The sequence below is a fragment of the Miniopterus natalensis genome, chromosome X, assembly GCF_054644295.1.
Source record: "Miniopterus natalensis isolate mMinNat1 chromosome X, mMinNat1.hap1, whole genome shotgun sequence".
NCBI lineage: Eukaryota > Metazoa > Chordata > Mammalia > Chiroptera > Miniopteridae > Miniopterus > Miniopterus natalensis.
This window is the reverse complement of record NC_142103.1, coordinates 98,957,641-98,984,280: the sequence shown is the minus strand read 5'-3', so window position 1 is coordinate 98,984,280 and position 26,640 is coordinate 98,957,641. Positions and strand designations below refer to the sequence as shown.

General features: G+C 41.8%; 1 protein-coding gene across 1 annotated transcript; it reads left to right on the top strand.

The window, feature by feature from the left end:
- The first annotated feature begins 405 nt into the window (after nucleotides 1-405).
- On the top strand, nucleotides 406-26,593 carry SYAP1 (synapse associated protein 1). Its single transcript, XM_016211182.2, has 9 exons — nucleotides 406-652; nucleotides 6,535-6,653; nucleotides 7,440-7,506; nucleotides 11,244-11,317; nucleotides 16,375-16,514; nucleotides 20,233-20,378; nucleotides 21,894-21,952; nucleotides 22,404-22,551; nucleotides 24,394-26,593. Exons 1-9 carry the CDS (start codon nucleotides 478-480, stop codon nucleotides 24,519-24,521), a joined length of 1,056 nt encoding a protein of 351 aa, XP_016066668.2. The 5' UTR covers nucleotides 406-477; the 3' UTR covers nucleotides 24,522-26,593.
- Nucleotides 26,594-26,640: the final 47 nt, after the last annotated feature.

Below are 26,640 nucleotides of genomic sequence, written 5' to 3'. Positions count from 1 at the left end.
GTAAATTGGTAGCTGGACCTAGAGGCCCTGGGCTAGTTCTGATTCCGTCTCAGGTGGAGGCTAAAGACAGCCATCTCCACAGGCCGGCCCAGCTGGACGTGAAAAGGCGAAGCTGTCACCAGCCAAGCTGCTTACAGTGACAAAGACGTCGTTTACACGCCCGGGTCCATCACTGCAAAGCTAGAGATGGAGGGAAAGGGGCGCGGCTGGGCTTCGTGGGAAAAGCCCTTTGTCCGCTTTCCACGCGCGCAATAATTCCTGCAATAAACAACCAGCGGGGCGGGGCTCTGGCCGGAAGTGACGTACGCACGGCCGGCGTCCGAGTTGTCATAGAGGCAGAGAGCAGGCTAGACAGGCCGCCCCGGGGTCTTACTTCCGGCCATCTCCCAGGGAGACGGGCATTATTGTGGAGTCGGGAGTGGGCGGTAGCCGCTAGTCTCCGGTGGCCGGGACCGCGGCGGCGGTCCCACGGGCGGGATGTTCCGGGGTTTGAGCAGTTGGCTTGGCTTGCAGCAGCCGGAGGCGGACGGCCGCCGGTCCGAGGAAGCCGGGCAGCCGGAGGGAAACGCTCCCCCCGAGCCGCCCGCCGAGGCGGAGGCGGCGGCAGAGTCGGCGGAGAGGGAGCTCCTTCACCAGGCCAAGGACCTCGGCGGTGAGTCTCCCCCGGGACCTGAGCGCGTCAGGAGTGCCCCAACCTTACTTTTCACGGGTCGGGGTGGGAGGGGAGGAAGGTGTGTCTGTCGGTCTGTGCTCTCAGGACGGGAGAGGTTGGTGAGGAACTGGGCAAAGCCGAAGCTGCATCTAGCGGTCAAATCCTGTGTCTCAAGTTCCTCGTGACTTGTCACTCTTTACAGAGTGTAAACATTGGGAGCAGAGCCGCAGTCAGATGGCCTTTAGGTTTGACAAGAAGTCTTTTTTGTTCAACTCGCCAACTTTCTCCACAATCTCCCACCCCCAGGGCGGGGCCGTTGGGGAGCTTGAGTAGGTTGAAAAATGGGACTTTTTGCCCTTAGGGCAAAATGTTTTGTCCAAAGTAAACTAAGGAAGAGTTATTGAAGGCCTAGGTCAGGCTCCACTCCTTTTAGGTACAGTGGGACCTTTTTCTTTATGGCAGGAAAGTAGCTGCCAGTTTTTGTCGGTGATGTTCAAGTTTCAGTATTAGATGTTTCATGAACGATATCTCATTTCATCTTTTAAACACCCCAGTGAGTTGGGAGAACAAGCCCAGAGTTCTCACCCTAAGTTATAGTCCTAGTAAGTGGTAGCAATGGAATTTGAACCTGGATCTGTCTAACTTCAAAGCCCATGCTCTTTCCGAGTTTACTGTCTAGTTAGGGAGCAGGGTAAAAGTAGTAGGCTTGAGAGGCAAACAGATGCTCTAGTAATTCTGATTTTAGAGAGGCCTTTGCGGGCTTAGTCAAAGGAAACGTCTTTGAAAAGGTAGGCCCTAAAGCAGACAGCCCTAAAAGTGAGAGAACTGCAGCAAAGGTAGATACTAAGTTTAGCAAGCATTTATAAAGAGTCTGTTGAAGGGCAAGAGCACTAGGGGAGGTTGGAGCCTGAAAGTGGAGAAACACAGATTTGAATAAGAAAGACTCTAACATTCAAAAAGTTTACTTCAAAGCAGAAGCTCAGGGAAAACAGACTTAACTAAGTGCTGTGTATAAAATCACTAAAGAGTGAGTGACTGTTTCCTGTGTGGAAAATTAGGAAGAGTTTGGAGTATTGGAGAGATGTGAGGAGATGAATTTAACCAGAGCAGAAAGGCTATGTTAGATAGTTGGCATAGATGAAAGTTAGGAGAAGTAGGGTATGGGGATTTACCTGATTTCACAGAACATAGAGAACCATTTTCATATATCTTCAGTGAAGTATCAAAAGTGGTTTCTGAAAACTGTGAGGGCTTTATTGAAACCTCATGTTTATATTTAGTACTAAAGACCTCTGAATAGTTTTTAATAAATGTGTATTCAATATGGATATCTACTTTGGAGTTTAATGCTGTGATCTCTTTTCTGATCAGACTCTCCTGATGTTTGGGGAAGCTAAGGTTAGATGGAAGTACCCCCCCCCCTTTTTCATGCCCACACACATTGTGAATTTAAAGCTTCCAAATAAATACAGGCTCTTTTAGCTCTGATATTTATGTGATTTTTAAAAAGAAGTAAAGGTTCTAGTGTATACACAAATCTTCAGAAAGAGGAGAGATGATCAGATGTTTTTTATTTCTATGTATTGATCATAAGAGGTATTTTATCTTTAAATAGGCCCATCTATGTTGCCTGACTCCCACTAAGTAGATTAGTTTCTTTAGCTTTTTAAAATCTACTTGGAATCTCCTAGGAGCCCCATTTGTTCTGTAAACCTTTATTGAGTGCCTCCCTTCAAGATTGGACCCTAAATACTTCTGGTTCATGATGACCTATTTATAAATTTCAGCGCCTCACCAGTTATGAGTACTGGACACCCAGACCTACTTTGCACTCCCTCGCCCAAAACCAAATCTTCCCATCCTTGGCCCTCCCTTCTGGTAAACTTAGGATCTCCTATGATCACCTCCTTCAGAGGAGGGCAGTTTATAAGGGAACTCACTGAAGAACTTCTCCCTACCTCCATGAAGGCCTCATGCCCCAAAGTAACTTATTCATAAATTGGCTGTGTGGTTTTGTTAAAGTCAACCAAATTAGAGCTTTATCTGCACTCTTTGTTTAAAAAAAAGAAAAACAGTATCTCTTTGGCTTTTTCAAAACTGTCCCTAAGGCCAGTCCATGCCCAGCACTTCCTTTGAGAAGTGCTGTTAGTAGTATTTGCAGTAGAACTATTTTAATTAGGCCACCCTCCTCTTTTTCTGTAGGGAAAGTGCATTTCAAGTTCTAGATGCCTAACTTGCTTAGTTTACAACTAAGAGGGCTCCAAAAGTTAGTGTGTACATAGGAAAATACATGTCTGCTTTGATAAGTAAAATCCCTAATTCAGTTCTGATGACAAACCCAGGTTTACCATGAGGAGGGCAGTGCAAATGGCCAAGAACTTGGATCCCATGGTTTATGAGCAATACTAAAAAGAACTGGACATTTTAGTTTGAAGAAGAAACTTAGGAGCATTGCTCAAAATTCTGACAGGCTTTTTCTTTGTAGAAAAAAAAGTCATTTTTATGTTACTTAAGAGGACAGATCTTATTCTGAGAGGCACAGATGACAAGGGAAGTAAAAAGGGTTTTCTGAATTTGAGATGGATAACAGTAATAATTGGCTGCCCTTTGAAGACATATGCTCCCCATCCCTAGAAGTGGGGCTACCTGGACAGGAGGTTTAATTAACCCCTCTAAATCCCCTTTCAGTACAAAAATTCTAAAATTGTATTAATGTGGTATTTTTGAAAAATTAACCAGCATCTTCGTAAGACTATTAATATCCTAAGGCTTATATATGCCTTAAAAACCACTATCTGGTTATTTTCCCATTCTAACAGCAAGCCTTAAACTACCTTCCTCTCTTTACTCTGATAAATTTGTGCTTTTTCTGACCTTTGGGGACCTTCCCACTTTCCTTTACCCTTATCATTCCATTCAGTTCTGCAAGCCCTTGGCACTTGCTCAGCTGACATGAGGCAGTATGGGATTGGGGCACGAACATGCCATTTAGAGGCAGATAGCCTGTGTTTAAGTTCTCTACTTACTGTCTTTATTGTGATATCATTTGCAAATTACAGAAAATTCAGCTGCAGCCCGGCTGGGCGTGGCTCAGCCATTGAGCGTCGACCTAGGATCCAGGCGATCATGGTTCGATTCCCAGTCAGGGCACATGCCCTTGTTGCGGGCTGCAGCTGATCAATGACTCTCTCATCATTGATGTTTCTGTCTCTCTCTCTCCCTCTCCCTTTCTCTCTCTGAAGTCAATAAAGATATATTTTAAAAAATAATAAAAAATTCAGCTGCAAATTATAGAAAGTCCCACAAACAGAGGCTTTATGGGAAGACCACTTTGATTGTTTGTGTCCAGGGTCCCCAAACCCACCCCTAGATTTGATGAGCACCCATCAAAATTGAGGTTTCTTTAGCAAGGTGGAAGGGGATAGGCTATTGGTGAGGCTGTCAGTGGGGTAGATATGCCCTTGTCATAATAGAAAAATCATTTATCCTCTGTGAGCCTTGGCTTCCCTATCTGTAAACGGGGCAGATTATACCTACTCTTCCCAGGAAGGTTGTGAGACTAAATTGACATAATGAAAATGAAGATAAAATAACTACACTCAGTGTTGGTGATTTGCCCCCTCTTTCCATAAGGTTTTAGAGGTTACTCACTGGCAGATGTTTTACTTACTTTTCTTCCTTGGCTCAGACCCTGTCTTGTGCCAAAGTTCCTGAAGTGGACATTGTACTCCTGTTACTTCCTGTTAACTCTTCCCTTAGTCAGTTTTATCTAACCACTTAATAAAACTGTCTTTAACTTGGTATCAGGTGGTCTCTTTGCAGAATTAATAAACCACTTCTTGTTTTTATGAGCTTCTTACCTGAAAATCTCCTCTCATGCTCTCCTGCTTCCCTCTCCCTCTGACTTCAGAATCCAGGCCACTCTCTACTCCTGGGAGACCTTCTCCCTCCCTTCTCTCAGTGCCTCTGTTTAATGAATAGTCTTTCTCCTCTGGTTGTCTGTCTTTTGTTTGTTTAGAAATGGACATCCCTTGAAGGCAGGAACTGTACTTTCTCCCATGTTCAGTGTCTGTAGTATAATCCACCCATGAATTGAGATTATTATGCTAAAATACCAGTTTTTAAATGAGAGTTCTCCCTTATGAAAAAAATGTTGATTCTAATTCAAAATGTATTCCTGAGAAATCTTAAAGGGAACCCTGCTGTTTTAGAACTTTAGATTTCTTTATCTGCAAAGAATGTTTGTACAAAGTAGTGTGACTGTGTACCCATATTATCATACCACTCTGGGTAAATAGACTAGTCATAGCCAAAGAGAAATGAGGGATCTTCCTAAAGCTCAGTACTTATTATGTCAGTCCCCATTCATCCATTCAGTAACTACTTGTTGGTCACTCACTGGGTGAATCAGACAGCCTGGTCCCTGCCCCAGTTGGGCTTATGATGGGTCTTCAGTCTTGCTAAGAAGACACATTTGGTAGAGTTTCATGAAATTGTTGACAGGGTAACAAGGATGCTGAGAGGCGCCTACTCCAGTCAAGGAGTAAAATTTCCAAGGAGTGATATGTATGCAGAGACCCACAGGATGTGTAGCCAGTAAAGGAAGGGCAGATAAAAGTGTTTCAAACCAAGGAATAATGTATTTGAGGCCTCCTTGGAGATGATACTCAAGGATTTCTGTGGTTATGTGAATGTAGAATAGGAGTGGGGAGAATGGCCAGAATGAGACCAGAGACAAGTAGTATCCTGTGGTATAGTCACCATGGAGTGTTGATGTCACTGACAGATGGAAGCCACCAGACACAATGGGAGAAAGTAGACTGTTTCACAGTAAAGGATATGGTAAGTGGGAGAGATGGCCGTTCAGATTGGGACATCATATGCTGCTCCCAGATAGCGGTACAAGTTGCCAGAGTCTCTGGAAGTGACACCACCCAGAGTGAGGATTTAATAAAATCAAGCTCCCTTCCCCATTCTTATCAGGGTTTTCTCCCAGCCAGAGTAGTGTGAGAGCCAACCCCTCCCCTTCCCTCTCCCCCCCCCTCAGTAGGCACAAATGGCAGAGGCAAGACTGCCCTAAGTTACAGTCTTCCCACCTGAGATGAGATTCAAAGGCCAGTTGCCCTGGAGCATCCCCAAGCAGGTCCAGCTTGAAGACCTGCCTGAGGTCGCTTCCTGCGGCCCAGATTGTGCAGAGTGTGGACTTTGAGATATTTGTCTACACACAAGCCTTTATATTGTAGCGCAATAAAGCCTTGATACGTCTTTTCAGGTCTTCAGGAAAGTTAGTTTTAGATTTTCGTTTAGTAAAGAAAGTTTGTGTCTTCCAGTTTTAATTTTGTTGTATGTATTTGCTCATTATTAGTTAAGAAGGATTTATATTAGGGCTTGCCATGATTTCTATTTATTAAAAATCTCCCAGATTTATCATGGGATATGTTAATCTAGGAAATGAGGGACATTTTTTCTTTGAGCAGGAGGGAAGAAGAAGAAAATAAAGGTGGGATACTAAGAGACTAGAAAGGAAAGGAAAAGGAGCCTTGATCTTATTTGTAAAGTTGGAGGGGAGATTATTTACTGAGGTAAGTTAGAACTAGAGACTGGAGAAAGGCAAGACAATTTGGAACAGCTACTGGGGGAGAACTGAGGAGTTTGCTAAGGGTCTTTGAAAGAGATGAATTCAAGGCCCAGTATGGATGGGCCAGTCCACCGAGAAAGTGGAGTACTGACAGTGCTTCTCATTTCTTGTTTCAAGTCCTAATTAACAAAGAACATGCCCTAATGGTGTAAGATTCTTACCAGAGCTCTTTAAGGAAGAAATTACAAAGACAATAACCATTGTACTGGAATGGAGCATAGACTCTTTATTTTATTCTTTATAGGCTATCTATTTAACTTTGCGACTGCCGCTACAAAAAAGATAACTGAATCAGTTGCTGAAACTGCACAATCAATAAAGCAATCCGTAGAAGAAGGAAAAATAGATGACATCATCGATAAGGTACATTTAAGTATCTTTGGTAGTAGACATTTATGAAATTCATTAACAGCTAATATTGTCCCTTCTTCTTATGAATTTTATTAACCCAAGTAGGGTATCATATTCTGATAAAAAAATTAATAGCTGAGATTCTTGGTTTTTTTCTTTTTGTGTGTAACAAGTAGCTATGATATAAATTATCTGATTTAAATAGCCTTGGTTTTTATGTAGTCTGAGATATATTGATACTTTTGGGTAATTCTAAACTTTTCATATTGTGAGTTTAATTTTCAACTATAACCACTTCAGAATATATTTATGCTTTTCATCATTTGTTTAAAATTTTAAAGTCTTAGCCCATTAGGAACACCCCTTTTAAGACTCTAAGGAGTGACTTTGTTCATTTTTCACAGTGGTGAATTTTATTTATGTTGGTAATTATTTGAGCTAAGGAGGTCATCAGTTGAACTTTAGATAGCTTGTTATTTAGATATTTTTGTTGTGTGTACTGTTTGTTAGAATGGGATTAGACCTGTCTTATTTTTTGAATAATACAAAATTTCAGTTTTTAACTCATTTTATTTTTGCATTTGAAAAGATAATTCATCATAAAGGAGGTTGTATATGTACTTAAAATTCAAAAATGTTGAGAATTCCCTCTTGTTGTAGATAGGGGGAACTATCACTTTTTTAGCCTTCTTATTTGAAGAAAATGAATAAAATATCTCAGACTTCACAAATCTTGAATGTAATTCTTATCTAATAAACTTTTCAAGGTAATTTGATTCTCTTTGTATTTTTTAACAGACCATTATAGGAGATTTTCATAAGGAACAGAAAAAGTTTGTTGAGGAACAGCATACAAAAAAATCAGGTATGGTATAGGTTTGTTGTACATGACTTACCTGCCAAATTTTATTGAGCACTTAGTACATGCCAGACACCACAATAAGGCCCTGAGAATACAAAAATGTGTGTAGTAACGGCCTCTATTCTTTGGGTAGTGCAAAGACTAGTAGGGGAGATAAACCCATAAACCTTTGGGGTTTAAAGGAAGACATTGTTCCCCTTGGCTGGGATGGTGGGTGAGGTCAGCAGATGATGTCCCCTCTCAGGAGCAGTACACTTCTTTATTGACAAATGCTTGTTTAAATGTTAGCAGTTATAGCCCTAGCTGGTTTGGCTTAGTAGCTAGAGCGTTGGCCTGCAGACTGAAGGGCCCTGGATTCGATTCTGGCCAAGGGCACGTACCTCAGTTGTGGGCTCGATCCCTGGCCCTGGTTGGGATGTGTGCGGGAGGCAACCAGTTGATGTGTCTCTCTCACATCAGTGCCCCCACACACACACCTCTCTCTCCCACTTTCTCTGAAAAGCAATGGAAAAAATATCCTTGGGTGAGGATTAAAGAAAAAAAATGTTTGCAGTTATAAAATCTCAAAATGCCTACTTTTACCATTTAGTGGTGCTCAGATACAAAACTGGCCTGTCTTTGAATGTGACAAAAGTGGGGTAAAATAATTCAATCCATTTGGACAGTGCTACAGATTCAAAAAGAACTATTTAGTCCTGTGGCAAGTTCCCTTCAGGCATTGTTGTGCCTTGGTAAACTCAAAAGTATGAAGCTGCTCTCTGGGACAGATAAACTATGCAAATTAGCATGGCTTAGTGATTCATGGGAAGTGGTAAAATTGACCCTGGCTCAGGGACTTGGCTTAGGAGCTGGTTGGTGCCTCTGAGATAGGAACTATGAGGCATGGGGTGAAAGGCTTGGAGGAGATTTTAGTTTTGAGGTGCTCATTAGACAGCCAGATGAGGGAAACATGTACAAAGACAGGGAAGGGAACTCATGTAGCTTATCAGGAAAATTTCATTCCTTTGTCACATGAGTCACATTTCAGGTGCCCAGTAACCACATGAGACTAGTGGCTTCCATATTGGACAGTGCAGGTCTAGAATATCCCCGTCATTGGAGATAGCTCTGTTGGTCAGCACTGCTCCAAATGAACTGAACAGGGTCCAATAAGCAGTCCATTTGTTCAAAGCATGGAGGAGAATTCCATCTGCAGATACAGAGTATTAGTCAAGTTGTGTAAAACCATGAGAATACTTGAGCTCCTCGATGAAAAGTGTGTCAAGCATGAAGAGAGATGATCACAGATCTGCAGTGTTTAGGGGGAAGGAGGAGTAGAAGAGATTGACAGTTTCTAAGTGACTGCTAAGGGGCAGGCATTTTTTACAGAGTTAGCAAAAGTAGGTTTACAGTTCATATGGGAAATAATATAATAATTAATAAATAACAATACAAGAATAAACTGTTTCACGTACTCACAACTACAACCCTACTTTTGCTCCATCCTGTATATAACATCTCATTTAATAAAAGGAAAGACCAGCAAGGTTAAGTAATTGCTTAAGGTCACTCAGCTGGTAAGTGATGAAACAAATCTGCCATCAAGACCAGTTCCCATTTACCCAAGAGAGAACAGCTAGGAGAGAGAAACAATGGAAGCCCAGAGAGGGGGACTCTCCAGGAGATCTCTGTCAGCTGAGAGGTGCATTTGCAGTGAGCATAAGAAAAGGCACAATGTAAGTGCTCCACATTTGTCTGCTCCCTTAGTGGCCACAGGAACTCTGTGAAGTACTTGCCATTATCTCCATTCTCCAGATAAGGAAACTGGCCTAGAGACAAAAGAACTAAGAAGTATCCATGAGGTTGGACAACCAGGAGGTTTTTGGTCACTCTAAATAGAGCAGTTTCAGAGGAAGGGGGATGTGGGGGGGTGGGGGTCTTATCCTTACCAGTAGCTTGGGCCTTGGGAGGACCTTATATGAGGATAAGTAGTGCTAGGAGGAGCTGCCCAAGGTGAATAGACTTAAAATGGAGACCAAAATGTTATAGTAAGTAGTATGAGAAAAAAAGTTTTAGAGAGTCTTTACCCTAATTTTATTTTACTTTTTAAATTTTTTTTAAATGTTTTTATTGATTTTAGAGAGAGAAGAAGGGAGAGGGATAGAAGCATCAATGAGAGAGACATCCATCAGCTGCCTCCTGCATGCCCCCCCACCGGGGATCGAGCCCACAACCCGGGCATGTGACCTGACTGGGAATTGAACCAGGGACCTCTTGGTTCATGGGTTGATGCTCAACCATAGAGCCATACTGGCCGGGCTGCCATAATATTTTTTTAAAGTATGAAAATATGTTTATCTTATAATTAGCAGAATTTGGATTATAATTGCCACCATTTGCTTGTTTAGGATGAGCCAAAGAAAGAACTGGTATCTGTCTGTCTGTCCATGTGTTTATCCATGCATGCACATAAGTTTTCTGTCAGTTGGCATGCAATAGGATGTCTCTACCATTTGACTTTTGCAGCATAATAGTAAAAGGGATTATTTCTGCAAAAAATACGAGGACCCTCTGCTGTATATCTTCTGTGCTGACCACCCACCTCTATCACCTTAGCTCTGCCCTCTTGTCCTGCTCCAGGCTCAGACATAGAGCTGCTTCCTCTGAACACCCCCCCACACACACACAGACACACCACTGAACTCCTTCTAGTCCAAGATGGGCCCCCAAGTCACCACAGAAACTCCATGAGACTCACCTCTCCAGGTGGTTGCCATTTGTCATCTGGTATTAAATGGTGCTGAGTTGTAATCTCATTTTCTTGTGAGCCCCAGAGACAAAGGCTGGGTGTAAGGCATCTTGGTATTCCCAGCACTTCACTTCTAAAGGCTCAGAGGATTTGATCCCAGCCCCATTGTTTATTGCCTTCTGTTTGCCCATTTCTTTCACTTGCTTTCACTCCTGACAACTGTTTTCTCAATCACTAACTGCTTATCTTGCCGCTTCATCACCTGTCATGAGTCAAGTACAATAACTTTTTTATAAAAACTTTTACTTGGAAATAATTTCAATATACAGAAAAATTGCAACAATAAAAGAAGTACAGAGAATACCCATATACCTTCTACCCAGATTGTTAAAGTTTTCCAGCTTTAGGAAATTTAACATGAATATGATACTAATGTTCTAATTTTGTCATTGACCCAGTAAGGTCCTTTATACATTTTCCCCCTCAACACAGCATCTAGTCCAGGGTACAGTATTGCATTTTTTGTCATGTCTCTTAGTCTCCCTTAGTCTGGAACATTTCCACAGCCTTTCTTTGTCTTTTTTGACATTAATGGGTTTGAAGAATACCCCTCTTTTTTTTAAATTAAACAGACTGTTTCTCATTTGAGTTTTGTCTGATACGACCTTGCGGTTAGATTTTAATTAGATACAGATTATGCATTCTTGGCCAGAATACTGCATAGATGATGTGTCCTTCTCAGTGTATCACGTTGGGAGGCCCACAGTGGCCATCTCTCCCTTGTTGGTGATGATTTTGGTTACCTGCTCAAGTAATTTTTTACCAAATGCATACATGCATAAGATTCATGCATTAAGTCTGGGAATTATGATGAATGGTCATATTTGGAACTCATTAGTAAATTGCTAAAATGGTTATATGGAAACTTTCTCATTTTTTCAAATCACAATTGCAGTGTAACCTTTGTAACCTGTTTTTTCCTTTTCTTCTTGGCTCTTAAAAAACCTTTTAGAAGCAGCAGTGCCCCCATGGGTTGATAGTAATGATGAAGAAACAATTCAGCAACAAATTTTGGCCTTATCTGCTGTAAGTATCTTGTGATATCTTGTGTAGAAGTATTTCCTTCCTATTACGACTTTATCCTTAGCAGATGTTTTTCTTCTGTACAATTTTTAAAATCTTTTAAGACATTGGGAATGTAAACATCAACTTTCACTACTTTTTTTCACTAACTTTTTGTTTTAATTCTTATTTGCTGATTTTAGAGAGAAAGAGGAAGGGGGAGAGAGAGAGCAATCAGTTTGTTGTTCCCCTTATTGATGCGTTCATTGGTTGATTCTTGTATGTGCCCTGACTAGGGATCAAACCTGCAACCTTGGTGTATCGGGACTATGCTCTAACCAACTGAGCTACCCAGCCAGGGCTTTTTTCACTAACTTAATTTGCTTCTCCATAAGTTCTTTTTTCTTAATGAATAGAATAGCCTATTACACAAAATTCTTTCAGCCTTAAAATAATTCTTTTGTTATTAAGAAGGATAATCTTTTGAAATATGTTATCATGCCCGGCTGGTGTGGCTCAGCCATTGAGTGTTGACCCATGAACCAGGATGTCATGGTTTGATTCCCGGTTAGGGTGCATGCCCAGGTTGCGGGCTCCATGCAGGAGGCAGCCGATTGATGATTCTCTCTTATCATTGATGTTTCTATCTGTCTCCTCTCTGAAATCAATAAAAACATTAAGAAAGAAAGAAATATGCTATACAAAGTTTCAAGACAGCATTCTGATTCTTCTGAATGAAATGATTATATCCTAAGTTTCTTTTTAACTGCTATATGTATTCGAAACTGAAATTGAAAGAAATAAAATTTCATGTGCTAGCCCACAAAAATTATTTTGGGACTTCAAAGGGAATGTGGCATTACCAGTTAACAGTTATGTAGACCTGACAGTTTAAGAAAACACTTTCACACACATTATCTCTTTTGAGCCTCACCGCACATCTGTGAGGTAGGCAAGGGCTTCTGTAGCCAATGTACAGGTGTGGGGATTGAGATTCTCAAATGTTACCCTCACTTATCTGTGTCTCCATTGGGCTGTGAACTCTTAGGGGCAGAAACTGGCTTTAATCTCTATTATAAGTACTGAGCACCCTGCCTGGCATAGGACTCAACAAATGGAGCTTTTTACTGTATCAGTGGTTTTCAAGCTTTGTTTTTAACCCACTTTTCTCTTTAACAGAAAGTCATAAATGGAACCTCAGTCTAGACAACAAATAAACTGGGCTTTACCTCTCTTCCGTTGCCTTCCCCCAGGGCATTTTAAGGTTTTTCTTTCCGTTAGTAAAACCTTTAAAGGCCTGAGCATCTGTTAGGAGTTCAGTGTGAGCACCATGTATTGTTTGCCATGTATAGCCACACTTGACACTGACATCACATACCTGCTTATCCTGGCAGTGAGTCAGTGTCATTTGAGGGCAAACATATACTCACCGGTCAACTCCCCCAGCTCCTTTGACCACCCCCGCAAACCTATTCCTCTGCTTATCTTCTCCATCTCAGAATACTGGCTCCAGTTATTCAGCAGTTTTTTGTTTTGTTTTGTTTTGTTGTTCTTGTTAATCCTCACCTGAGGATATTTTTTTCATTGCTTTTTCAGAGAGTGGAGGGGGGGTGGCAAGAAACATCATGTGAGAGAGAGACATCGACTGGTTGCTTCCCCCATAGGCTCTGACCGGGGGCAGGGAGCAAATGCACAACCCAGATAAATGCCCTTGACTGGGAATGGAACCCAACACTCTTTGGTGCAAAGGCCAACACTCTAACCAATGAGCCACACAGGCCAGTGCTGGTCAGTTTTTTCTAGTCACACAGCTAAGGGGTCTTCCTTGAGTCATGCCTTCCCTTCCTCCTGCACCCCCCTTCCCCAGTCCTGACAGTGCTTTGTTCAGAATATAGCTCTGATTCACTTCTCTGCTGCCACCACTGTGGTCCTAGTGCCATCATCTCCTACCCAAGGCATCCCAACTGTTGTCCCCTCCTTGCACCTTTCCAGTACAAGCTTCTTTCAGCAGCCAGAGGGGTCCACTTATGGCATGAATCTCTTCGTGTCACTCCCCTACATAGACCCTTCTCATGGCATCTCATCTCATGACTAAGATCTAAACTCCCTCTGCAGCTTCTAAGGCCCTGGGTTATATATACCTCTCCTCCCTCGTGCCCCACTGCACTGACAGCCACTGTTTGTTTCTGGTGGACAACCAGGCCCATTAGGAGGCTGCTATAAAAACCTTGCTGAAACACTGGGGACACTTTCAGGCTTTGAAATTTTTACATTGGACTGTAAAATAAATAAAGTCCATTTAGGCTCAGGTTTTTGCTTTATTAATATAAGAATTCTCAAAAAACAAAAATGGTTTAAAAATCCAACATGAGCAAGATGAGATGAAATTGGTGCATTTAGTAGCATCATAAACTGCTTTAATCTTTCTAGAGGAGAATTTGTGCAACATGTATTGAAATAATTCTACTCTTGGACCAGAAATGCCACTTCTAGGAATTTAGTCTAAAGAGATCACTTTAGAAGAGCATCTGCATCAGAAAAGATTAGAAGCAATGTGTTGACTACCGAGATGGACCTGGTTAAATAAATTCAGTATAGACATAGCTACTTCAGAGATGGGAAGATGTTTGTGATCCTGAGTGAAAAGGGGAAACAGGTGACAGACACTGTATGTATGTAGAGAGACATGTCCAGGAGGCTATTCATGGGATTGTCATGGATGGTGGGAGTTTTGACACTCTGCTTGTCTTTTGTGTTTTGAATTTTTAAAAAATAGGTGTGTATCATATTTGCACAAAAAAAAAAAAATTTTTTTTTAAAGAAATAGAGTAAAAACAGTCAAACTTAATGGTTTGAGTAGTCCTCAACAGCAGCTTTTTGCCTTGATTGGTTTTGTTTTGTTAATCCTTACCCCAGGATTTTTTCCTTTTTTTTTCCCCCTCCATTGATTTTTTTTTAGAGAGAGTGGAAGCAAGGGGAGAGACAGAGAGAGAGAAATATCAATATAAGAGAGACACATCGACTGGTTGCCTCCTGCCTGCGCCGCAACTGGGGCCGGGGATCGAGCCTGCAACCTAGGTACATGCCCTTGACTGGAAATTGAACCCGAGACCCTTCAGTCCTTGGGCTGACGCTCTAACCACTGGCTAAACCAGTTGCTATGCTCAGTCTATAGGAGAGGGGGTTGATTTGGAGACATTCCTTTATACACTAAGTGGGAGTAATGGGCCATCTCAGAGGAATTCCAAGCTACCCTCATTCCCTAGGAAATGTGCCCTATCCAGGGAAGCTTTGCCTTTGGATTTTTCCTTCCATTTTCTTCTTGGCTAACTAAAGAGAAGTGGTCCAAGAGAAAGACAGTCACAGCTCTTCCAGGTTGGATGTAGTGGGCCCGGGTGCATTGAAGAGTCACAGCAGTGTCTTGTCGGAATTCCGTGTTATGTACTGACTGTGGATCACAGGCCATTTGAGGGTCTTCTGTGAAGGAGATGCTTTCTTTAATACAGTCTTGGGTTAAATTTCTTTTTAATGAGACTCCAATTTTAATATGCTCATGACAAAATGTTTGTATGACATTTTATTTTGTCAGTATGTTCACTGTACCTCATAATGGATTGTGGATTCTCTAACCGTTAGTTTAAGGCATCTAAGCCTGAGTGCAACAGTGTGAAGAATTCACTTAAAGTTATTATTTGTCGGGTGTTTTTTTTTTAATATGTCTTTTATTGATTTCAGAGAGAGAAAGGGAGGGGGGGAGAGAGAGAGAAACATCAATGATGAGAGAGTGATTGATCAGCTCTCTCCTACATGCCCCCCCACTGGGGATCGAGCCCAAAGCCCAGGCATGTGATGTGCCCTGACCTGGAATCGAACCATGGTCTCCTTGATCATAGGTTGATGCTCAACTGCTGAGCCATGCTGGCCAGGCTGTCAGGTATTTTTAAAAGAAGACTAATATTCGGCAGGGCAAGGGAGAGTTGAATGGAGCTGGTTATTTCACTTTCCCTCTGTCCATTGTAGGTGTCCTAGCACCATGCCTTTCACATTGGAAACTTGCAGGAGGCAGTCTGCAGCAGTGAGCAGCTGAGAGGGTTGTGTGAGAAAGTTGGAGGTGCTGTATAAGTTCAGGGTGGCAGGATCTCTATATCTTGCTGTCCCTGTAGTGTTGTCACACCTGTGGCAGTATTCATCTTGCAGAGTAAAGTGAACATCCTACATTAAAATAGATAGAGCTTGTGAGATGCATAGGCAGCCCATTGAGTTTGCCGCTGTGCTAGAGTGGGAGGAGCACTCGACCCTGGAAGGGGGCCCTGCCACTCGCTATAGCGCATACCCAACCATGGACAAGCCATTTTGCTTCCCTGACCCAGTTTCCTCGTCTGTAAAGTGAGGATGGAAGTGCTCGCTTCACAGTGTTGTGACAAAGAAACGGGGGTGTCAGCTGGGGGCCCAGGCCCTAACACTATGGCTGAGCGGAGGTTTCTTGACTGAACCAACAATGAGCCTTTTCCCAGCCTGGCTATGCTCTGTGAAGAAGCTGCACTGTGTCTCTCTCAGTCACCGTCACATTCCTGGGCTCTTGGTATAGGGACTGACCTGTGGCGCTTTGCAAAGATTTGTCAGGCATTTGCCTGGGCCTAGGCATTCTGTCAAGAGGTGTGGGACGAGAGCGTGGTCTGTACACACTTGAAAAATGAATTGCTCAGTGGGTTTCACTTTTCTGAAATCACCACCATGGTTAGCTGACTTCAACTTTGGGTTAGAATGTTTCTAAGATTATCTACACTAGTTTTCACATACCTAACAGTGCCCACTAAAACAAATGTGTTCATATGATTTCAAACTATATAATTTGAACTGATTGCATGATTGAATTTCCTGGCCTCCCACAAGGCTCTCCAGTTGAGAAAAATAATATGAAAGGATTGGTTGTTCTGTGCTGTCTTAATTGGACAGGTTAATGATAGCTCAGTGAACTCTGCGGCTGAAGTCTTTATTATTGAGTATTCAATATTCGTCAAATCAGTGATGCATTGTTACATATTAATTGCATTCTGTGGTTTTCCCCCTTTTCATCAAAGGACAAGAGGAACTTCCTTCGTGACCCTCCCATCGGCGTGCAGTTTCAATTTGACTTTGATCAGATGTACCCTGTTGCCCTGGTCATGCTCCAAGAGGACGAACTGCTGAGCAGGATGAGATTTGCCCTTGTTCCTAAACTGTAAGCACTGTGTTCTCGAGTCAGAGTAGTTCTGCTCACCAAATGTGTACTTGCCTTTTCTGATGGCCTCGGTCTTTGCACAGTATCAGGGAGGAATTGTGGAATGGGGCCAAGGACATTCTCTTCATAAAAGCGCGCTGTGTGGCCCTTCAGCAGCACACACATACATACGCACCCCAAACACACACACACACACACACACACACACACACACACACACACACACACACACACGGCACTATAGATTCAGAACCAAGAGTGGACTTTAGGGAAATTTGGGGTGGGGCTGAAATGTACTCTCTCATCCCTGGTTAGAAGGTAAAGTGCATTTAAGTTAAGGTCTGAGGCCCATCAGGACCAGTCGCTGCCTTCTCTGCACTCTGCTCTGCTCCCCAGCAGCAGTGTTCTTGTCCTCCCCACCTGAGGCTTTTCCTCTGCCCGAAGGCCCTCTCCCCGCCCCAGATCTCTGCCTAATGTCTTCTGTGACATGCATAATGTCTTCTGTGATGCACGCCTCGCAGCCATCAGCAGTGGGCCCCCTTCTCTTCCCCTCTGCCACCACAGGCTCTTCCTCACCTTTTCTAATTCCAGTCCCTTGTTATGAATGTCACATTTTTAGAGTCAGCACCATTAGTATTCCTTTTTTTCTAGCACTTCATTCTTATTATATGGATACTGTGTCTTACTGTTCTCCGAGGACATCAAGTGTAGTTTTCTTGAGATAACGCTTTTCTCTCTGTTCTTTTCTGTGAATTTTTGTGTTCTCTTTGGGCTCTGTCTTTCATGTTGCAGGCTTTTCTTTACCCATCCTTTGGATGAAGGCGCCATGCTGACACGTGGTTGGGGCTGTATGTTCCCATAGGTCTTATTATTCTGCAGGCAGAATAACAGGGAGAGCCTGGCCCGTGGGGCTTCCATATAGCATTCCATCCCCATTTTCAACTGTGCCAGCCGACCCTGAGTGCAGAGTGGCTTAGCTTATAGTGAACCTTCAGTCTGTGCTGTGTTTGGAACACAGTTCCTGACTGGAAGGGCAGCATGGGAGTTAGGGCCATCTCACTGTTCCTTGAGGGCCTCTCCACTGCTCCTCCTGTCTTGAGCCAAGACTTGAAACAACAGTTATATAGAATCCTTTATTTTTTTCTTTTTAGTAAAACTCTTCTCTCCGTAATTACTAACATATTGGTGATGAATTACTATTATGCTCACAAAACCCTGCAAGTTGGATTTGAAGTTCTTATATCTCAGAATTTGAGGTTATACCTATTTTGAATAGCTGCCTCTTTATGAGAGAAGAGCAGCAAAGCTCTGGGGTCCAGGTGGGCTTTGTACCTGAAGGCTCCATCAGTTTGAAAGCCATTGGAATAACCCAGGCCATGCAGTGTGTTCTCTGCTGGCACTCTGGGGACTGTCCTGAAGCGCTGGGACATGTGGCCTGGGGTACTCCTGGCAGGCATGTCACTGTCCATAGTTTCCGTTTCTGACAATTCTAGACACTCTCTCACTACTGAGAGTAATTTTAGATTTTTTTTAAAGCTTGGAGAATTGGTATTTGGCAAATAGTATTTCAGATTTCTCACTGGCTAATAAACTGCACATTGAGTAATATAATTCCAATTTTCTACTGATAATTCTGTTAGGGATGCTTTAGAAATTAGGCTTGGTTTTACAAATAAGTCGTTATCTATTAGAAATGCTTACCGCAGTATTTATGGATGATAAAATATGATACTGTCATTGCCTTAAAATTTCCCAACCCTCCCCCCCAAAGAAAAGCATTGTGTGCAGGGGAAGAGGCATAGATGAAGCATGACTTGCAAAATGGGGGAAGTTCTTAAAGTTAGGTCATGGGTACATGGGGCTGCTTTGTTCTGGTGTCTCTACTTAAGTTGAAATTTCCATAATAAAACAAGCCCTAGATGGTTTGGCTTAGTGGTTAGAGTGTTGGCCCTCAGACTGAAGGGCCCCAGGTTTGATTCCAGCCACGGGCACATACCTCAGTTGCAGGCTCCATCCGGGCCCTGGTCAGGGCTCATGTGGGAGACAACCAGTCGATGTGTCTCTCTCACATCGATGTTTCTCTCTGTATCTTTCTCCCTTCCACTCTCTCTGAAAAACAATGGAAAAAATATTCTCAGGTGAGGATTTAAAAAAAAAAAAATGAGCCATCACACATAAACAAGGACTCCTGGACTTTTCCTTCTGACATGCAGAAATGAAACTTTGATAATTTGAGATACTTTTTCTGAACAGAAGCCATCACTAAGCAGGAACAATTTAGAAAAGAAAACAGCCCGGCTGGGCATGGCTCAGCGGTTGAGCGTCAACCTAGGATCCAGGAAATTGGGGTTTGATTCCCGGTCATGGCACATGCCCAAGTTGCTGGCTTGATCCCCAGTCGGGGGCGTGCAGGAGGCAGCCAATCAATGACTCTCCCATCATTGATGTTTCTATCTCTCTCTCTCCCTCTCCTTTCCTCTCTGTGAAGTCAATAAAGATATATTTAAAAAAAAGAAAACAAACATTTTCATTTTCTCTGTATTTCAAAACACCTTTTAGTGTGTTAGCACTTCTCTGTGACAGCCGTGCTGGCTAGAGACAGGGCCCTACTGGTGCATCAGAGGCTCCCTCTGAGGCCTTTACTCTCATGACAATAGGGAAATCAGAGTCCTTTCCTATGGCACAGCCTTGGACATATACCTATTGTTTCCTAAAGGCTGTTCACAGCATACTAATGCCTTAAAATAGTCCTTGGAATATAAATGGTCAGATAAATGTTTGGGAGTTGCTACATTAGATGGATTTTTATTGAAAGGCTTCTTAGAACCTTTACTATGTCCTCTGCATTGTGACTCTCTCCAGAGGGTAACTGAATATTTCTGCAGTGTGCCTGTGACCACTTCCTCTTACGTCAAGAGGGGAAGGACTCTAGAAAAAGAAAACAATCCAGATGTTTGTTTGTGTGTTTATTTGCTTGTCTTAAATATGTTTTTATTGATTTTAGAGGGAGAGGAAAGGAAAGGGGGAGAGAGAGAAACATCGATCGGCTGCCTCCTGCACACCCCCCCATTGGGGATTGAGCCCACAACCCACGCATGTGCCACCAGGAATCGAACGGGTGACCCCTTGGTGCATGGGACAACGCTCAACCAACTGAGCCACATTGCCAGGGCTAGATGTTTGTTTTTATTTAGAGTGCAAACATTGCCCGTGATCCACTGTAGACAGATAGTACACTCTTCATTTTGGACATTTCACAGGGCTCAGAATTAAAAGTGACCTTGACAGTATTTAGGTCGCCCATTACTTCATGGGAAAGGTAATCTCACTTTTGTGGCTTTTTTAAAATCCTTATCCAAGGATATTTTTTCCATTGCTTTATGGGGGCGGGGGGGGGACATCGATGTGAAAGAGATATCAATTGGTTGCCTCCCACACGTGCCGTGACTGGGGCCAGGGATCACGCCTGCAACCGAGGTACATGCCCTTGGCCAGAATCAAACCTGGGACCCTTCAGTCCACAGACCGACACTCTAACCACTGAACCAAACCAGTTAGGGCTCAGCTTCCATTTCAAAAGCAAATGAGAACCTTCTTGGAGCCTCCCTCGGATTTGCAAATGCCCCTAAAAATCATCCGCTCCAATCTCCATGCAACAGATAAGCCCTGCATGCATCTGTGTGCACGCATGCTCAAATGTGTTGTTTGTCTTTAAAAGTGTGAAGGAAGAAGTGTTTTGGAGGAACTACTTTTACCGTGTGTCCCTGATCAAGCAGTCAGCCCAGCTCACAGCCCTGGCCGCCCAGCAGCAGGCCTCTGGAAAAGAGAAGAGCCATGGCAGAGAGGATGCTTTGCCACTGACAGGTATAGTCAGAGAACTCTCTGTGAAAAAGAGAGTTACTTTAAAAATATTCTTAACTTCGAGAACCTCATGAGCTTGTCATCTTGTATGTACCAGAAATGTCATTGTCATCTTAGGGAAAATTCTTCTTTCCAGAGGAAATATTCATTCTTTTGTTGCCCTCTATCTGACCTCACTCAGAAGTCTTCACCAAGCTTTCCTTTACTTTGCTATCTTTTTCTCATTCTTCAGTTTTTTTTATTTCTTTTTATTTCTCCCTTGATCACCAGTCATTTTCCCACCTCTTTCATTGCTCTTTACCATGTGATTTTTTTTTTTTTTAAATATATTTTTATTGATTTCAGAGAGAGAGGAAGGGAGAGGGAGAGAGAGAAACATCAATGATGAGAGTCATTGATTGGCTGCCTCCTACATGCCCCCTTCTGGGGGTTGAGCCCGCAACCCGGACCTGTGCCCTGACTGGGAATCAGATGGTGATCTCCTGGATCCTAGGTTGATGCTAAACTGCTGAGCCACTCCGACCGAGCACCATGTGATTATTTTTATACCTTCTGTCCTACACCTGTTTCTCAGTATTCCATTCAACTAAATGTCTCCCCAGTGCTGTAGTCTGTAGAGCAGAACTAAGCTCTGTTCCACTCCAAGTTACAAATACCCGGCTCAGAGCCAAGCACCATTAAATTACACATTTGACTCTTATTGTGACAGTTTACCTCTGGTTGTTGGGGAAAGTGTTTTATAATATCAGCAATGATTTAATATCTGTAAGAATAATTAAAATAAGAAGTATGTTTTGTTATATTTTTAACATTTAATAAATACTTGCTCTGTATAGATACTATTTACAACTGGAGACTTTTCCAGTCATGCAATTTTAAATAATTACTCAAAACAGTGTGTCCTGAAGCTCAGGTTATACAGACCATTAGTATAATGAAGTTGCTCTGCGCAGTGAAATTTGGCATTTTACATATAGGTAATTACATGAATCCCAAGTGTCTGTCATTCTTTAGTATTTTCTTTCATCAATTTTATTGGAAAATGCCATTTTACCAAATACCGCGTATGTAACAAAAAGGGCTTAGGACAGGGTTCATTAAAGGTTGTATATCTAGTGTTTATGAGATAGCAAATGCAGCTGTGAGAAAAGGAGAAGCTGTGACTGAGCATTGCACTTTACTTTGAACTTTCTAGCGTTTGTGACAAAGGGAAAACTTGGTAATTCAGTCCTCATCCTAATTTTGCTAACTGAAGTCAAAAGTTATTTCCTGCTGGCAGTCTTGTATAAGGGGCATCGGATATGATGACATAATGAAAATATCCCCAAAAGAAAGAGGTTGAGGGTGGTTTCATCTGGCTATTTCTTGTAATAATGTAAAAACTGAAAGTATAACATTAAAAGTTCATTTCTGTAAATTATTTAGTATCATCATACTTGTGGATTTTTTAGTTGTTATTATTATTTGTATTCAGAATTGAATCAAGCAATTATTGTCTCTTTTATTCTCACTTCTTAGAGGCAGTACGGCCCAAAACGCCACCTGTCGTAATCAAATCTCAGCTTAAAACTCAAGAGGTAATACAGTTTTACATTGTACCTAGTAGTTGATGTCTGGAAATGAAGTCACTCTGTGTTAATAATCTGAGATACCTATTCAAACGACTTATAAATACAGGTCTTACCTGTTCTGAAGAAGAGGGGTCCAGTACTTGAATAGTTAAGGACCTACAGCTCAGATTCGAGGCCATTCCCTGGAATAAGTCATTCTAGATGTGCTCATCGGGGATTGGACAGAATGATTGGACTGATCCAAACCGTGAATGAACACAGTAGATTCAGGTTGTAACTCATTTAGTTACCAACTAACTGTGCAGGTTAGAAGGTTGGAGAGCAGTGATTATTGGACTAGCAGAGGAAGGAAACAAAAATGATGCTGCATTAAATTGTGAGATGACCATAAACAAGAGGTGTAGCCTGTAAATGTCGCTTAGAAAGCCATTTCCAGAGCGTATTTGTTGTATTTCAGGATGAAGAGGAGATCTCTACCAGTCCAGGTGTTTCTGAGTTTGTCAGTGATGCCTTTGATGCCTGTAACTTAGATCAGGAGGATCTGAGGAAGGATATGGAGCAACTGGTGCTTGACAAAAAACAGGAGGAGACAACCGTACTAGAAGGTATAAAACAAAACAACTGTTCTATTCCCCGATTCTGAAGTTGATTGTAGAAGGTTGTTATTATGAAGCATATATACAAAAAATATGCTGTAGCTTTTGCTTCTCTGTCCACCAGAAAAAGGACTCTAGCACACATAACTGGACCTCATACCCTCTGCCCTAAATATCCACAGAAGCGTAGAGAGGAGAAACTGAGACCCGGTGATGCGTCCCGGGCCTCTCAGCCCGAGGACAGGTGGCCAGGACGGGGGAGATAGCAAAGCAAGTACACCTTTCACGTGAAGACATTGCCCTCTGGCACTCTGCTTTAAAAGCAAGCATCCTCCTTGGCTTTATGCTGGTATCTAGAAGCTGCTGTGTGCCACAAGAGCATAGCTTCTGAGAAGAAGCAGGCTGCCTCTAAAATGGTAATTTAGAAGAAAAATGCAAGCAGGGGGTTGCTTTCTTTGACATATCAGGACAAATTACTGGCTTTCTATGGGATGAAAAGCAAAAGCCTGGGCTCATCATCAGATGCAGAGTGTTTCCTGAAGCCTTCTGAGACTTACAATTTAGGGAGTCAGCTGTTTCCATAGTTTGTGCTGAGAGCACTGGTCAAAATACTGGCCAGCTTCCCCCAGGCTAGCTCCTGGCTGCTCCAGAGAGCTGTTCGTTCTCTGAATCCCTGCCCTACTTGTAATTTGTGCCACTTAATATTCTTTTCTATAGTACTTGTCTTGGCCCCCCAGCTAAATTGTAAGTTCCTCAGGGGCAGTTGTACCTTCTTTGGTTGTCCTCCACAGTACCTAACATGGAGCCTGGCACTCAGTAAGCAACTAATATTTCTGGAATTGATTGATTGTTACACAGCACACTGTTTTTTCCCTTGAGGTCACTGCTGCAAAAGAATTTAAACATTTGGTTATTGTTTTCTCTGTAGCTATTAAGTTTATTTATTTTTAAAAGTTGAACATGAATTTAGACTTTAGTTTTTAACTAGCCGGTTGGTTTGTTTTTTCTTCTCACCATTTTATAACACTAGCAGATACCTTATTCTTTACATACATATACACATATGTACACACACATATACATGCACAGGTGTATTAAGTGTCTAAGCAGAAAGTTGCAGCTCTAAATCTCAACACGGAAGACCAGTGCGAGAGCTCAGATGGAGCCCATGTGAGGGGCCAGGCTTCAGCAAGAGACCACCTGACTTCCAGTCCTGGTGTCTCTTGTAATTCTAGGGAGACTACTGCTAAAGTGGTTTAAGCACAGACTGTGGAACCTGGGACCTGCAGGTGTGGTTCCATCGTATGTCTCACTGTCAAGCTGTGTAATCTTGGGCAAGTCCCTTAACCTCTCTCAGCCTCCATTTCCCCATCTGTAAAATGTATATAATAGTGGTGTCTAGTCCATGGATTATTCTAATGAAAAAAAAAGCGATGTGTAGAGAGTGGTTAGTGCAATGCCTGGCTCAGTAGGTGCTCAAGAAATGTTCACTGTTTTTGCTACCATTATCATCATTGTTAGTGGTAAAAATTAATTTGCAACCAAAATTATTAATTATCCAGTTAAGCTGAAGGAAAAGAAGAGGTCTAGGTAAAGCAAAATAACACCCCAAATTTACTGACGACACCTGATACCTTTGGTTCTACATTTAACAAATTTCTCTTTCTAACCCTATTTCTCTTGGTTACTGTTAAAATTTGTTCCGTTTTTCTGAGCACACATGGTGAAGAAGCCTGAGATGTTCAAAATGACGATGGCCAGGACTTACGTCGTAGTTATAGTTGACTGAATTGTTAAAGCCAGCATGGTGAATTCAGAGAGAATCTTTTCCTTCTCATCTGTTTCTTTTAGAGGATTCTACGGATTGGGAAAAAGAACTGCAGCAGGAACTTCAAGAATATGAAGTGGTGACAGAATCAGAGAAACGAGATGAAAACTGGGATAAGGAAATAGAGAAATTGCTGCAGGAGGAAGATTAACTGTTGACTGAAATAAGTCCTTAACATTCTGTAACTGACATTAAATTCTAGCTGGTAAAACTTGCTCAATCAAAAGGCACAAAAAAGTATAACAAGTATTCTTTTTTCACGTTGAAACTTGCCTCTTTTAAAGATATATAGAGCAGTTATTCTAATAATCAGAAAGGGATGTTTTATGTAATATTTCTTTAATATAAATCTAGTTAGAGATGTTCTTATAGTCAGTGTGGATATCTTAGTCACAGAAACACAAGTAAAATTTTAGAGTACTGTTTTCCTTGCGGTCAAAAACATATTCTTCGATTGTGGTTTTCTAGACATTTGTACTTGTTGCACTTTTGTTGATACATATATGTTAAAGTATTTAATGGATTGATAACTATCAAAATGACCAAATTGTACCAAAGAACTTAAGAGGAAGCACTTTCGAAACTGTTTTCTTGGTAAGTATTTTCTACAATTCCATCTGGAAGCCAAAAGATAAAATAACCATGTTGATTTTAATGGTATAAATATCACACAGTTCGTCCTGGCCGGTGTGGCTCAGCTGGTTGGGCATCATCCCTGCACCGAAAGGTCGCCAGTTCAGTTCCCAGTCAGCACACGTGCCCGGGTTCAGGGCTCAATCCCATAGGGGGCTTGCAGGAGGCAGCCGATCGATGTTTCTCTCTCCCTCTCCCTTCCTCTCTAAAAATCAATAAAAAAATCTTTTTAAAAAATCACAATTTGACATTGAGAAGCACTGTACAAAAATATTTTTTCTCTGGGGCCTTTTCATTCTTTCTCATTTGTTTTTAACTATACCACAGTTAATACTGTTTTCCTAAACTTCACATCATAGCTTTTGTAAAAAGCAGGGCCTCTCATCCTTTTCGTATTAATGACCATCAAAAGCCTGTTCACCTTAAAGTCTTTTGTTTTTATTTAAATTGCCACCACATATAAATAGCTTTGTTTGTATTAATTAAACTCAGTCTTTATAAAATTGTGTTTCTCTAAATACAACTTATGGAACTTCATTGATCAGTCCTCTTTGCATTCTGCTAAACTAGACGATGCTTATTTTAAAAGAACAAGGTGGCTTAACTTCCAAGGCATTTGCTTCCCAAACTGTTCATATTTTTCAAGAGCCTTTATTTCATAAGGGGGAATAGAATTAAGACAATTCTTTATAAGAAAAATGTACGTATTTTTATTCTTGACCCCATAAAAATTAGTCTGTGGTCCTCTGACAAAGGTATAGTCAATGAGAGAACTGAGTGTGGGTCCAAGCGTTCATTACTCTTAAATTTGTAGTTTGGGATACACACGTGTGAATGAGCCAGACTGTCATCAGCTAGGATGACTTGGATTGTAGCAATAAACTCACAAACTCATGAAACCACTGACCACCGTTATCAAGAGATTTCCACTGTGGTGCCACAATTGCTAATTACTGAGTTTGGGTTCACAGATGATGCCTGGCAACTTCTGAAATAATCCTATTAACGGGAAAGGTTTATTTGTTTAAACAGTTTGCTGGAGAGAAAGAAACACATTAAATGTTCTTAAGTTGCTAAAAATCCTAGATGTATGCAGAAGGATATGGCTGTGCTTGGTTCTCAGTATAGGCACGAAAATCTTGTTGATGAATGTTGAATAAGTACCAAAAAAAGGTTTCACAGAAAGTTAAAAACCTAAAATGACAATAGGAGTATGTTATTACTGTCAACTTTATGTGATACTCATTGCACTTAAAAACACCCTCATTGTGCATTGCCCCGTGAAAAATAAAGATAAAATAAGACTTTATACACAGCATAAAAATAGGCTATACTTTTATGGATTCATCAAGGAGAGTAGAATGTTTGCTTTTGTAAATTATACAGGTAACTGAAGTGTTATTCCTTTAAAGGGCAAAATAAGCTCTAGCCAGTTTGGCTCAGTGGTTAGAGCATGGGCCCTTGGACTGAAGGGTCCCAGGTTTAATTCCAGCCAAGGGCACATGACTTGGTTGCAGGCTCAATCCCCCACCGAGGCCGGGGCGTATTCGGGAGGCAACCAATCGATGTTTTTCTCTCTCTCTCTCTCTCTCTCCCTCTCCCCCCCCCTCTGAAAAGCAATGGAAAAAATATCCTTG